General features: G+C 55.7%; 6 protein-coding genes across 6 annotated transcripts, besides 11 other annotated features; all 6 read left to right on the top strand.

Moving 5' to 3' along the window:
• Positions 1-6,511: a sequence feature (heterozygous, Esmeraldo-like haplotype).
• Tc00.1047053507979.50 (hypothetical protein, conserved) lies at positions 45-3,116 on the top strand (the record flags this gene model as incomplete). The annotated part of the gene is made up of 1 exon (XM_802408.1): positions 45-3,116. One exon carries the CDS (start codon positions 45-47, stop codon positions 3,114-3,116), a length of 3,072 nt encoding a protein of 1,023 aa, XP_807501.1.
• Positions 270-293: a microsatellite.
• Tc00.1047053507979.40 (hypothetical protein, conserved) lies at positions 3,623-5,794 on the top strand (the record flags this gene model as incomplete). The annotated part of the gene is made up of 1 exon (XM_802407.1): positions 3,623-5,794. One exon carries the CDS (start codon positions 3,623-3,625, stop codon positions 5,792-5,794), a length of 2,172 nt encoding a protein of 723 aa, XP_807500.1.
• Positions 3,756-3,776: a sequence feature (GC_rich).
• Positions 6,127-8,631, top strand: Tc00.1047053507979.30 (trans-sialidase, putative; the record flags this gene model as incomplete). The annotated part of the gene is made up of 1 exon (XM_802406.1): positions 6,127-8,631. One exon carries the CDS (start codon positions 6,127-6,129, stop codon positions 8,629-8,631), a length of 2,505 nt encoding a protein of 834 aa, XP_807499.1.
• Positions 6,512-8,242: a sequence feature (areas not merged during assembly with more than two copies in the genome that could not be assigned to a particular haplotype).
• Positions 8,243-8,278: a sequence feature (heterozygous, non-Esmeraldo-like haplotype).
• Positions 8,279-9,199: a sequence feature (areas merged during assembly that could not be assigned to a particular haplotype. This can correspond to areas where the two haplotypes were merged or to regions with more than two copies in the genome that were merged during assembly.).
• Positions 9,200-13,282: a sequence feature (heterozygous, Esmeraldo-like haplotype).
• Positions 9,874-9,912: a sequence feature (A-rich).
• Positions 10,120-10,773, top strand: Tc00.1047053507979.20 (hypothetical protein, conserved; the record flags this gene model as incomplete). Its single annotated transcript, XM_802405.1, has 1 exon — positions 10,120-10,773. One exon carries the CDS (start codon positions 10,120-10,122, stop codon positions 10,771-10,773), a length of 654 nt encoding a protein of 217 aa, XP_807498.1.
• Tc00.1047053507979.10 (hypothetical protein, conserved) lies at positions 11,304-12,584 on the top strand (the record flags this gene model as incomplete). The annotated part of the gene is made up of 1 exon (XM_802404.1): positions 11,304-12,584. The coding sequence occupies one exon, from the start codon at positions 11,304-11,306 to the stop codon at positions 12,582-12,584; it is 1,281 nt and encodes a 426-aa protein (XP_807497.1).
• Positions 12,508-12,566: a microsatellite.
• Positions 12,675-12,696: a microsatellite.
• Positions 12,854-12,894: a microsatellite.
• Tc00.1047053507979.4 (histone H2A, putative) lies at positions 12,916-13,282 on the top strand (the record flags this gene model as incomplete). Its single annotated transcript, XM_802409.1, has 1 exon — positions 12,916-13,282. A coding segment is annotated over one exon (367 nt), but the record flags the coding sequence as incomplete, so codon positions are not given.

Genomic DNA, 13,282 nt, shown 5'->3' with positions numbered 1-13,282 from the left:
GGCGGCAGCGGCGGCGGTTCAGAAGATTAGCGCCCACACAAGTCATGACGGCATTGACCGTCCCCTTCGTCTGCAGCCCCACAGAGGATACCGTCCCGTCTTATGTACTCTACAGCCCACAAGGATCGAGGCCGCTCGCTGGGCTGCACGTTGAGGGAGGAACTGTCAGTCGTTACTACGACAAGGAAACAAGATCGCAGCTGATTCGAACTTCGCCTTCCGCCCACATATCGTTTTTGCGCAATACGAAATCTCGTGTGGGAAGGATCAGTAGTATTAGTAGTAGTAGTAGTCTTAGTACTAATGGTGGAGGGTCGTTGGCCTCATCGCAGCGTGTCGTTATCTTGCAGATATTTTGTGAAGAGTCTGCATGCACTGCGTTTTCTCTCACGGTGGAGTTGACGCTGCAGGATAAGCTGGGGCGTCATCGCATACTATTCAGCAACACCTTCCAAAAGCTGCAGCGATGTGCGCAGCATGTCAAGGTGCCGCTGCGTTGTGTTGCTCCAGGGGTTTGGTCAAACATTGTCTTGGACGTGCACCAGATTCATGCGACGTTGTACGCGAATTCAGGTGGACGTCTCTCCACAGCAGAATTGATAAAATCACGCAGGCTGCTCTCTGTCACTCTTGGCTGCAGCAGCGTCTGTCGCATACGGCGAATTCTTGGCATGCCGCAATTACCCCCCTCATATAGAGACTTGGCAACAGCGGAATGGCCCCTATCACTGCGTCTGCCACCAGAGGTGCATGCGTATTTCTGGGTTATTCGCACGTGTGAGGAGGAATTTCTGCAGCAGAGAATTGCAGATGGGCCTTGTCACCACCTTGAGGCTTTTAGTCATGTGAACTCAACTCTAGACCTTTCCATCTCTGCTCCTGTACACAAAAAAACTCTGCAGAAACCCGTCCCTGCCGTACCTTTTCAGTCCTTTTCCGTATCATCAGTCGTCGAATCCGGAGTGTTGCGTGCTGTGCCGGGGGCGTCGGACCGTGGCGGCGGCGTCGACCCTCATGTGGCCCTGATGAGCGTAGCTGCTGGAGAAAATGGTCTCTCTGCTTCCTGCACGAAAGGATGTCAGGCCGACGGGAGCGAACCAAAATGGCAGAGTGGGACAATTGAGTTGTCAGCATTGGCGGGGTCGCCCCCGCGTAGTGTGCCTAGATGCGATGCAAGCGTGCAAACATCTCTCCCGGCTGCGGTGGTGACAGCGAAAAAGGGTGGGGCGACGGAGCAGCTGCAGTTGGTTGGAACAAGATTTTTTGATACGCGTACCCCCGTAACTGAGCGTCCAGTGAAGGTGGTGAACCTTATTGACATGACACACGTTGTGTTTGACGACGAGGAGGAGCAGAGGGAAGAGGAGGTGGAGGACGGCGAGTGGTGGCCAAGATCAAAAAACAACGGTAACGAAGTTAATAAAAAAGAGACGGTTTCGGTGCCGGTGGCCTTCGTAGCGCCCACACCGTCGCGGTATTTTGATTCCCCGGGACGCCCAGATAAAAAAGAGATGACAAACATGAGGGGCGCGCAGCCAAGGGAAACCGTTTTGAATATTATTGACAAAAATGTCCCAGAGGTGATACATGCACCTTCTCTTAACAACTATGCGAATACACTTAATCTGATGCGTCAGCGCGTTAAATGTATTCAGGCGTTGATTTCTGAAAGTAGAGAGCATGATGTTTCTCTCAATGAGGGAGAGATCTCGCCTGACGACGATCGCTGTGCGACCGGTGGAGGCAATAACAATAATGAGCACAACCACAAACATGGAGGTTGCGAAGACAACGATCACCAAGGGGAAAGACCATGGCCGCAATTGTCGGCGGAAGGACAACATGTAATTCTTTGCGATGGCTCTACGCAAAAACAACAACAGGGGCCTTTTTCTTCACGTTGTTTTATGGTACCACAGGAACATCGTCCAGAGAAAATAAGAGGTGTCCCTGTACAAAACACACTGATTCCATGCAGTACGATGCGCACCACTGATGAGGGGGTCGCACACGTTTGCACCTACATTCCCAACGACGGGGAGAAGGACATGGTCGGCACAGATGAGGAGGACGAAGAGGATGAGGGCTTTACGGTAAATGTCTGTACGTCGGGAGACCACGAGCGTCCAGCTGTTGTGGTGCCCGGTGAGTCGAGCGCGCTTAGTAAAAAACCGCCTGTTTCTTCCCTTCGTCCGGAGCCGCGCGAGGTAGACCGGCTCTGTTTTGATTCTTCATTCTCAGAGAATGGATTTATTGAGCCCTTGTCACAGCGGCCTGTCCACAGGACAACGCAGCTGGTGGAGGACGACAGTATGGTCCTTTCAGGTCCTTTATCTCCCGATTATAGTGGGCCGATCACTAGTCCTGCTCCTGCTGCTGCCCCTTCCGTGACACAGGCACAACGGACGCGGGCCACGCATCACCGTGGACGACTTGGGGAACAGGCCAGGGGTGAGATTGTAAAGCTGGAGGCTTTCCAGGCCCTCGCCAGTACAGCAACCAACACACCGCCCCCTTCGCCGCGGCATGGCAACGGCGGGGAGGAGGTGGAGAGTAGCATCAGTACAGCAGAATACAGACGACCGTCCATGTCTAGGGACGGAATTGCTGCTGGCGGCTTTTCTGCGACTGCCGCAAATGCTGGTCGCTTTATAAGCGTGGGAAGTAATTGCGAGGTGGATGGCGAGAAGGATAAGGAAGAAGATGATGCACGTCAACCGTTCTGCCTTCCCTCACTTCCACCGAAATCTCCTTCACAGAAGCAGCAGCAGCAGTACCAGCATCCAGGGCCGTTGGCTTCACGAGAAGACTCTTCTACCTTATTGTCATCACCTTTGGTTCCGTTGACTCGCAGTTGTCAAAATGCGCATCTTGGCGACACAAAGAAAGAATGTACCGTAAAGAGTGCCAATAATTATATGAGCAATATTAGAAGTATGCCACTCTCTTCCACACATCTCAACAAGCCACCCAAGGGTGCAGACGACGCGAGGGAAAAGACTGAAAACGCGGGGGACTCACTTGTGTTTGACCCTCTCTTGCAATGTTGTCTGGACTTGAGGTCCAATACTTACGTGGTGACGATTCGGTCCCCAGAAGGGGCTCAGCATAAATGAGCAATGGAGAATCAGTAGCTTTTCTATTCCAGCTGCTTCATTTTGATTGGCCGTTTTTTTATTATTTTAGAATCCCAGAAAGGCATGCGACCAGGTAGGGCCCAGTGGGTAACAGGGCGCCTTGTTCAGACCTCTGCCTCTTTATTTGTTACTTGTTTTTTTTTTTGTTTCCAATTTTACCGTGCTGGAGCGTGGCGGGGCAGTTTCTTTTCCCATTTCGCTCGCCCCCGCTGCTCTCCACGAGGGGACTGCGGCGGCTGCGGGCCCGAGGGCTGCCGCTTTGCGACTCCACCACAGTCCCTGCTGTTGCAGATGGCTGTGCGAACAAATTCTTCAGCTGGTGTATGGGCGTGTGGGACCCCTCTCCGGAGCGGTGTGTTTGCTGAGCGCATTAGTCCCAACAGTTTTTCCTTTTTCTTTTTCCCATCTTTTCTTCTAGGCATAGTGGAAAGGCCTCATCCAGGCTCACATTCTCTTCTTTTTGCTCCTCGGCACTTCCTGGCGTCATGGATCGGCAGACGCGGGGGTGGACGAGAGAACGGCGGGGGCGCCAGCCGTCCCCAGGCTCTGCCGCGACACGGCTGATGGCGCGCGGTCTCGGCGACGGCTTTGCGGTTGGCAGCGTTGTTTTTGCACCAAGGCGGCGGCGCGCGGGGGCGCTCCATTACGCGCTGGCGGAGGTCACCGGTATTCAGGCCTGCGCCGGCACAGCAACGGTGGCCTTCGTGAACGCTGAGCCTGGTGTGGACGACGGGGCGGTTCCCCTGTACGTGTTGGTGCCGTGCCCGTGGCCTGATTTTGCGCGCGGCGGCGTCCGCTGCTCTTTCGCCGAGCGTGCTCTGCGTGCGGCGGCGCGGCATGAGCCGACCCTGTCCGACACAGCGCGTGGTCAACAGCTCTCGTGCGACAGCGATTGCGGCGGTGAGGTCGGGGATGGGCCGCCGCCCTCGGACACGGCAGCGCCGCCAACGCCACCGCAGACGCCTTCCTCGTCGCCCCCGCCGTCGTCAGGAGAGGCGGAGGACGAGGGCGAGCAGGGCACGATACGAGTCACGCATGCACCGCCGGAAAGCGTGGGTGCCTTCTTTGCTCGTGCGTTTCGTGCGGTGTGTCGAGCGATCCTCCGGCGTCCCGCGGACTGGCAACCCGCGGTGCAAGAGCATGTTGTGTTGTGCGTTTTCGATACCTACGATGCCCTGCGTCGCTTTAACGTGTACATGGCGTTCCGGGGCCACCGGCTTTATCTCATTGATGGTGTCTGTGCTCGTGCCGCGCCCGCCGCTGCCGGGGACGTGAGCTGGCTTTGTCTTCTTGCGGAAGACGTGCGGGACGAGCGCGCGGCGCTGGGTCTTCTCGGGGGCTGGCTGCCGCCCGGGCGGTGGAGGGAGGGAAGCGGCGCGCTGACGGTTGCGTCGGCGGTGTGGTTCACCGAGGATTGTGGAGATACGGACTGCGACGAGCGAAACGCAGAGGGGCTGTCGCGCGATGGCGGCGTCGATGCGGCAATGGGGAGGCTTCTGGGTGCTGTTGGCGGTGCCGGGGCTCTGATAACATGCCGGCTTTCCCGTGGCACCAAGGATGACGAGCTCATGGCGACTTCTTTGGCCGCCACCTGCCGACGCCGCGCGCCGCCGCGACAGAAACTGGGCGCCGCTGGGCCATTTCGGCGTCGGGACCCATCCATGGAGCTGCGCGTTCCCGCCAGCACGTGGCAAGTGGATCTGTTTCGTTTGCTCGTGGCGCGGGGTGGCGGGGAGGAGCCACTGCCGAGCGCCGCGCCCCTGCTGCCGCAGCTGCTTCAATCCATCGCCTTTGGGAACGTATTTGACGTATCGCTTTCCACCGCGCTCGCCTCTCTGCCCGGTGGGCTGCGGCAGCTGGACGGCATCAGAGAGAGGGTGGTGCGCAGCGGGGCCTTTTTTGGCGACGTTGCCTTTCCTGCTTTGGCGGCTGCGAGGGCTGTTCTGGCGGATGTGCTAGCGGCGCCCTTGGCGGAGCGCGCCTCGCGGCAGCGGCGCGTGGTTCTTGTCCTTCCTGGCGCCGGCGGCGCCCCCGACGACGCGGCGGCCTACCTGCATGCCGTCCAACGCTTTCTTCATCCGTGGCATCTCTTCACCCTGGCGGCGGAAAAAGGGCAGCGGCAGCCGTGCGTCGAAGCATTGCTGGACGGCCGCGCGTGGTTGGAAAATGGCGGCGTGTTGCTCTTGAACCCCGAGGAGCCGCTCGGCAGGCTGAGCCTTCTCCAGGAAGAAGCCGATGTTGTGATCACGTGCGGCAAGGCGTCCGCTGCTCTTGTCGCCGGGTGCTGCCGCGGCGCGCCGCACATTGCCCTCCACTCGGAGGTGGAGCTTGCGGAGGGCCCGGCGCACCGCTGGACGCTGTGGCGCGGTGCCGCGGGAGAGGCGGACGCCACGGATGCCGAGAGGGCTGTTTTGGCGGCGGCGGTCGCCGCGGGAGGGGAGGGCGCAGCACCCGTTCTTGCGACAGCCGCTGCCCTCCTGCACCGGCTTGGGCGGCCTATTGAGGGGAAGAGCGAGGCGGCAGAGGTGGTGGGAGGGGCTCGGCGATGGAGCGGGCAAGCTGCCGGCGATTGGGCGCACCTACGCCGGCTCGCCGTGGCGATCGCACTTTGCGGCTGCCGTCCGCCGGTGCCTTCTTTCTGCGAGGCGGCTCGATAGCGCAGAAAGAGAGACCGTCAGGCCTGCCGTTGCTTCCTTGCCTTCTATTCCCGCGGGCGTCGGAGGTGGCGCGGAGGAAGAGGCTGTAGAGAAAAAAAACAACGACGGTTTCCGCGCGTGGCCGCCACCAATGATGAACTGTCACAATTGCGTGCTGTCCCGCGGACGGTGCCCGGTGCTCTGAATCCTCTGCGACTTGTGTGTTCTCCTTCTCTTCTCACCACCCCCGCGGCAATCCCTCTGCAAAGAGACGGTCTTGCCGCTATTGATTTAGGCGCAATATAAATTCTACAAACAACACTCGAAGGGCACACAGGTAGGCACCGAGTACGATGGGGAGGACAGTCGTCGGGGCCAGCAGGATGTTCTGGCTAACGCATTTCGTGCCGCTTCTTCTGGCGCTCTGCCCCAGCGAGCCCGCGCACGCCCTGGCACCCGGATCGAGCCGAGTTGAGCTGTTTAAGCGGCAAAATTCGACGGTGCCATTTGAAGAGAACGGCGAAGTCCGACAGCGAGTTGTCCACTCGTTCCGCCTCCCCGCCCTTGTTAATGTGGACGGGGTGATGGTTGCCATTGCAGACGCTCGCTACGACACATCCAATGACAACTCCCTCATTGACACGGTGGTGAAGTACAGCGTGGACGATGGGGAGACGTGGGAGACCCAAATTGCCATCAAGAACAGTCGTGTATCGTCTGCTTCTCGTGTGGTGGATCCCACAGTGATTGTGAAGGGCAACAAGATTTACGTCCTGGTCGGAAGCTACAATAGTTCGAGAAGCTACTGGACGTCGCATGGTGATGCGAGTGACTGGGATATTCTGCTTGCCGTTGGTGAGGTTAAGAAGTGTACTGTGGACGACAAGACGGCTGCGAGTATCAAATGGGGGAGCCCCGTGTCACTGAAGGAATTTTTCCCGGCAGAAATGGAAGGAATGCAAACAAATCAATTTCTCGGCGGTGCGGGTGTTGCCATTGTGGCGTCCAACGGGAATCTTGTGTACCCTGTGCAGGTTACGAACAAAAAGAAGCAGGTTTTTTCCAAGATCTTCTACTCGGAAGACGAGGGCAAGACGTGGAAGTTTGGGGAGGGTAGGAGCGCTTTTGGCTGCTCCGAACCTGTGGCCCTTGAGTGGGAGGGGAAGCTCATCATAAACACTCGAGTTGACTGGACACGCCGCCTGGTGTACGAGTCCAGTGACATGGGGAATACGTGGGTGGAGGCTGTCGGCACGCTCTCGCGTGTGTGGGGCCCCTCACCAGCATCGAATATGCCCGGCAGTCAGAGCAGCTTCACTGCCGTGACCATCGAAGGAATGCGTGTGATGCTCTTCACACACCCGCTGAATTTTAAGGGATGGTGGCTGCGCGACCGACTGCAGCTTTGGCTGACGGACAACCAGCGCATTTATAACGTTGGGCAAGTATCCATTGGTGATGAAAATTCCGCCTACAGCTCCGTCTTGTACAAGGATGATAAGCTGTACTGTTTGCATGAGATCAACAGTAACGAGGTGTACAGCCTTGTTTTTGCACGCCTGGTGGGCGAGCTACGGCTCATCAAATCCGTGGTGCGTTCCTGGAAGAAGTGGGACAGCCACCTGTCCAGCAATTGCACCCCTGCTGATTCTGCTGCTTCGTCGTCCGAGCGTGGTTGTGGTCCCGCTGTCACCACGGTTGGTCTTGTTGGCTTTTTGTCCCACAGTGCCAACAAGACCAAGTGGAAGGATGCGTACCGCTGCGTGGACGCAAGCACGGCAAATGCGGAGAGAGTTTCAAACGGTTTGAAGTTTGCGGGGGTTGGCGGAGGGGCGCTTTGGCCGGTGAGCCAGCAGGGGCAGAATCAACGGTATCGTTTTGCAAACCACGCGTTCACGCTGGTGGCGTCGGTGACGATTCACGAGGTTCCGAGCGTCGCGAGTCCTTTGCTGGGTGCGAGCCTGGACTCTTCTGGTGGCAAAAAACTCCTGGGGCTCTCGTACGACGAGAAGCACCAGTGGCAGCCAATATACGGATCAACACCGGTGACGCCGACCGGATCGTGGGAGACGGGTAAGAGGTACCACGTGGTTCTTACGATGGCGAATAGAAACGGCTCCGTGTACATTGATGGAGAACTTCTGAAGGGTTCAGGGCAGACCGTTGTGCCAGACGAGAGGACGCCTGACATTTCCCACTTCTACGTTGGCGGGTATGGAAGGAGTGATATGCCAACCATGAGCCACGTGACGGTAACCAATGTTCTTCTTTACAACCGCCAGCTGGATGCCAAGGAAATCAGGACCTTGTTCTTGAGCCAGGACCTGATAGGCACGGAAGGAAACCTGGACAGCAGCGAAGACGACGACGGCGGCCCCAACAGTACGTCCTCAACTTCCGTTGGCAGCGGTGCCAAAAGTACGTCCTCAACTCCCGTTGGCAGCGGTTCCAAAAGTATGTCCTCAACTCCCGTTGGCAGCGGTGCCAAAAGTACGTCCTCAACTCCCGTTGGCAGCGGTTCCAAAAGTATGTCCTCAACTCCCGTTGGCAGCGGTGCCAAAAGTACGTCCTCAACTCCCGTTGGCAGCGGTGCCAAAAGTACGTCCTCAACTCCCGTTGGCAGCGGTGCCAAAAGTACGTCCTCAACTCCCGTTGGCAGCGGTGCCAAAAGTACGTCCTCAACTCCCTTTGAAAGTGGTGACAAAAGTACGCCTTCGATGCCTTTTGCCGGTGGCGTCTACCGTAATTTTTTCGTTTTTGTTGACGGCGGTGCATTTTCGGCTTTTTCGGGTGGAAGAGTTTTCCTGTGTGCGTGGGCTTTGCTGCTGCATCTGCTCCTGATGATTGCTTTTGTTTGATGTAGCGAGAGAGGGTTTTCTTACATAGGTAGGTGCAGTAATAATTGGGGTGTTAACTGTTGCGGTAAATGTATGTGTGCGGGATCTCATAATAAAGAAATGATCTTTAGGAATACATTTTTTAAATTTGCGAATCTTTTGGGCGGATGTGCGAACACATGAGGATGAGTAATTTGTTAAATTTGTTTTTGGCTTTTCTTTTTTTTTTATTTTTATCACTGGCTTTTGTTCACGAGGAGACCGCGTTGGAATGCGGTGAGGACGTTTCTTTGTTTTGTTTTTGGCTTTTCTTTTTTTTTATATTTTTATCACTGGCTTTTGTTCACGAGGAGACCGCGTTGGAATGCGGTGAGGACGTTTCTTTGTTTTGTTTTTGCCCCGACTTTTTTCTTTTCTCACGGTTTCACAAATAAATCCGATGGCTCGCACGCCGTACGGCAGCACGCGCCCCTACACCTCATGGCGTTACAACTGTGCCCCAGCAAGACGCGGCTGTTGCTGGCGCTGGTCGAATACCGTCAGCCCCGTGTCAACAGCAACAATCCCGTGAGGGAAACATTGCTGGCTCCTGGCTTCCCCCGACAATACGGGGCAATCGACCCTGACACCACGCTGCGGCGGCCGGCATTTTCAGGGGATCGGTCTCCAGTTGGACTTTTCGCTTTTTGCTGGGGGCGTGGCTCGTGTGCCACCCGCTCCGCCCACACGACCGGTGTGTGGAGATGACTGGCTGTGGTTCCCCTGTCCGACAGGCTGGCCAATTGACCGTGGTACGCGTGATGCCAACTTCCGCATGCATTTCCTGCCGCGGTCTGTGGGTCAGGCGCTTTGCCCCTGCGATAATGCCGCTGGCATTCTAGGGCGCATAACGATGCATTGGCAACACAGCAGCGACCACATCGCGGTGCAGTACAGGCTGAGATCCGGAGCACTGCGCTGCAGAAGGGCTGACTTTTGGCTTCCCGAAGAATCGCACTCGCGTCTCTCGGTGATGGGCCCTGTCACCACGGTGAGGCAGTTGGCGACAAAATCGCCAGGGATCCACTTTGTGTTACGCGCTTCGAGAGGGTGTCTGGCGGCTGTGGGGCTCGAAGATTGCCGATTTTCGGGCTCACAACGAGCCTGCTTCTCGCGAATGGAGCAAAGAACTAATTTTTACTTTTCTGTTTGTGAGAGTTTTGGCGCAGTCTCCTTTGAATTGGGGTCGTTGGGCTTATAGAACCAAACCCTGGTCCCCTCATTTTTTTATTGTCGCTTTTTTTTTTTTTTTTGGTTTTGTTTGGTGTGGTGTTAATTTCATCCATTGAGAGGGACGCCGCCTCATTGTCACCGAAACTGCCACGGCGGTCTTTGAGTGCCCCCTTACGCTGATGCTGTGGAATTTGTGTCACCATTCGGAATTTACTGCTGAGTTTGATTTCCGTTTATCTTGTTTTTTTGCTTTTGTGGGTTTGATGGAGGGGAGTGGGCAGCAGGGGGCGGGTCGAGATGCCTGTGGAGTCAACGGCGTCGCGGGGCTCTCTTCCGGCCATCGTCATTCAACAGGCCATTACGCAGCAGGTTGCCACGAACACCAGCACCGATGTTCCTTACCAGACGTCATCGTTATCGCCATCGCGGCCGCCGTCGGCTCTCCGAGTCGAGGCTGAGACACGGCAAGGGTATGTGTACCAGGGCAAGCTTCTGTCGTTGGATGACGACTATAACATCAGCTTGGCGGAGGCAACATCATGGCGTGATCGCCTGTGCGATGTTGAGCGTGCGCTGCTGGCGGTGAGAGGGTTTCCTGCGCCTGCTGCAAGTCCCGCGACACGTCGGCGTTACGTTGGCTCCGTTTTTATTCGCAGCAGTAACCTGCTGATGGTGCGGTTTCTAGAATACGACGAGCCGGGCGCGAATGGGCGTCGGGATAATAGCCATGGTGCTGCCGGTTTGAGGTCTGCCTTTAAGTCCATGGTGTCGAAAGTCAAGCGACAGATCAATATGGAGCGGAAAAGGAATCGCATGGAGCGACAGAAACGCCTGCATCTGGCTCAAACGCCTGTGCCAACTAAGGCGGCGAATGACGGGAGTGGTATGCGTAGTCGAAAGGATCCAAAGGCCGGTTCAAATAGGAGGAGGGCAGGAGAATTTTCTTCATGAGGCATTTGTTTTTTTCTTCTCTTTTTCGGTGTTTGTGTCGCGTCTGTCTTCCGCGTCTTGTTTCCGTTTATTTGCATGCGTGCGCCACGGATACCTTGCGCGATGCGGCTCTTGGTAGTTTCTTACACGTCATGTGCGTGCCTTAGTGCTGGACTCGATAACTTTTTGTTGGCTTTTTTTTTTTTTGAATTTATTTTCTTCAGAGGGAAGGGGAAGGAACGGCGGTATCTGTGTCTGCGTCTACGCCTGCGCCGTGAGGGACGGCCAGGGGACGAAAAAAGAAAACAAATAAAAGGACTGTGTGAAGGGAGGAGGAGGCTTTATTTATAGGGGAACATTTTTTCTTTCTTTTGTTGGGTTTTATTGGAGGCGCGTGTTTGTCTTGTTTGGTCAGGCGTACATGCTGCCAGCCAGCAAAAAGGGAAAAAAACAAAACCGGTGCTCTCAGGTGGTGTTTGGTTGATCCATTTTCGATATTTCACAAAAGGGCGAAGGTAAGAGAGGGGGAGGGCGTGTCTGTGGCCGCGTTAATGGCCGTTCGCGCTCTACTGCAGGTGGCCGAGAAGTGCCTCGTGTGCCGTGTTTGCTACACCCTTCTCCGCTCCCCAGTGGTGTTTTCATGCGGCCACGTCTTCTGCAAGGCGTGTGCCGAGCGTTCCATTGAGGAGAGGCCACGGTGCCCTTTGTGCAACCACGCTGTCATGAGCCGCCGGGCAATCACATCACTGCCGACCGTCGCGAGCCTCATGGGCCTGGTGCAAGATGTGGCCAAATCACTGCGTCTGCAACAGACGGCACACGTTGCTGCCGTGAGGGCTGGCAATATTGCACCGCCGCGCCTGACGGAGAAGATTGTTGGGATACAGATGGCGGACGAAAAGTGTTTTCCGACGGCTGCTGTGAGGGATTCACTTGCGTCCACTCCGACCGTGGACGACGATGCCGATGAAAAGACGGTGAGGGTACCGACGATCCACCGAGATGTGACTATGCCAGAGACACAGTTCCTGCGTACTTCTCCGCCGCCCGTGCCTGTGCTGACTGACGATTTTGTTGCATGCGAAGACGCGGAAACGCAACGCATTTCCTTGAGAAGTCCGATTGCAAGTTCTTTTTCCTGTTCTTTGCAAAATCATTATTATCAGTGCGTGGCAGTACGTCGTTGCATTGGGGAACTCTCAGTGGGGGCCTATGAGCGTGTTGGTTGCTGCGTTTTATGCGGGCTAGATATCAAGAATCGTACTCGGGTTCGCCAATACTTACAGCGGATTCTTAATTCGGATCCTACCTGCGACCACATGCGTCTTCGGAGGCTGAACGAGGTGACGTTGAGCGACTTTTTGGGTTCCATGTGGGATCTGCACCTTCCCAGTCAAATTGTGAAGCGTGCAGCAAGCGGTATGTGCCGAAAGCATGGCCGTAGCGGGACTTTTCTTTCATCTTCTACGCTATTAGTGCACCAGGCGTGTCTCGAGTGGTGCGTGTTGCATGAACGAGTACGAGACGCGGTCGCTTTGAAGGTTGCGGTTATGGACACACAGATGCAGCAGCTGGAGGGCTCTTTGCGTGCTTCCACATGTTTCTTTTGTTCAAACAGAGGAAAATGCCTGATTTTGTGTGAGAGGTGCCAGCGGAAGTCCTATCACTACCCCTGCGCACTGCTGACAGGCGCTGGCGTGTGCAACATTTTATCTGAAACCATGTCTCTGATATGTGCGACGTGCCTGCAGGAACAGGAAGAGCAAGGGGAAGGGGAGACGGAGGAGGAGGAGGAGGAGGAGGAGGAGGAGGAGTTGTTGGTGTTATTTTAATATTGGGGGGGCGGTGATACGTCCTGTACACATATGCCAGCAAAAACACCAAAAGCATGCATTTTTGTGAATACTTTTTTATTTATTCATTTTTTATTTTTATTTTTATTTTGTATGCTTAAAAATCCCCCCCCCCTTTTTTTTTTTTTTTTTCCCTTTATGCGAGTATAAGTCGGTTTGGAGGGGCAAAGAAGGAAAAAGAAACACAAAAAAGTTGCGGTGACTCCCGTACACAAAGGAAGGAAGGCACCACACATACACACACAAATTATATTATATTATATTATATATACATATATATATATACATACCAGTACACACCTCTGCAATTATGTCGCTATCCGGTGATGATCCGCTGCAGCAGAACGCCATGATGGGGCCAGGATCTGCGACGGCCGATCAGACGAGTATTGTCTCCGGCGGGAAACACGGTGGCAAGGGAGCTGCGGCGCGTGGTAAGGGCAAAGGCAAGGGCAAAGGGAAGCGTGGCGGCAAGACGGGGGGCAAGGCAGGAAAGCGCGACAAGATGTCACGTGCGGCTCGTGCCGATCTTAACTTCCCTGTTGGCCGCATTCACTCTCGGCTGAAGGACGGGCTGAACCGCAAGCAACGCTGCGGAGCGTCCGCTGCCATTTACTGCGCCGCCTTGCTTGAGTACCTCACGTCAGAGGTGATTGAGCTCGCGGGGGCGGCAGCGA

The sequence above is a fragment of the Trypanosoma cruzi genome, genomic scaffold (assembly GCF_000209065.1).
Source record: "Trypanosoma cruzi strain CL Brener 1047053516589 genomic scaffold, whole genome shotgun sequence".
In the NCBI taxonomy this organism is placed as follows: domain Eukaryota; phylum Euglenozoa; class Kinetoplastea; order Trypanosomatida; family Trypanosomatidae; genus Trypanosoma; species Trypanosoma cruzi.
The sequence above is the reverse complement of the archived record's forward strand: the minus strand, read 5'-3'. Positions and strand labels throughout refer to the sequence as shown.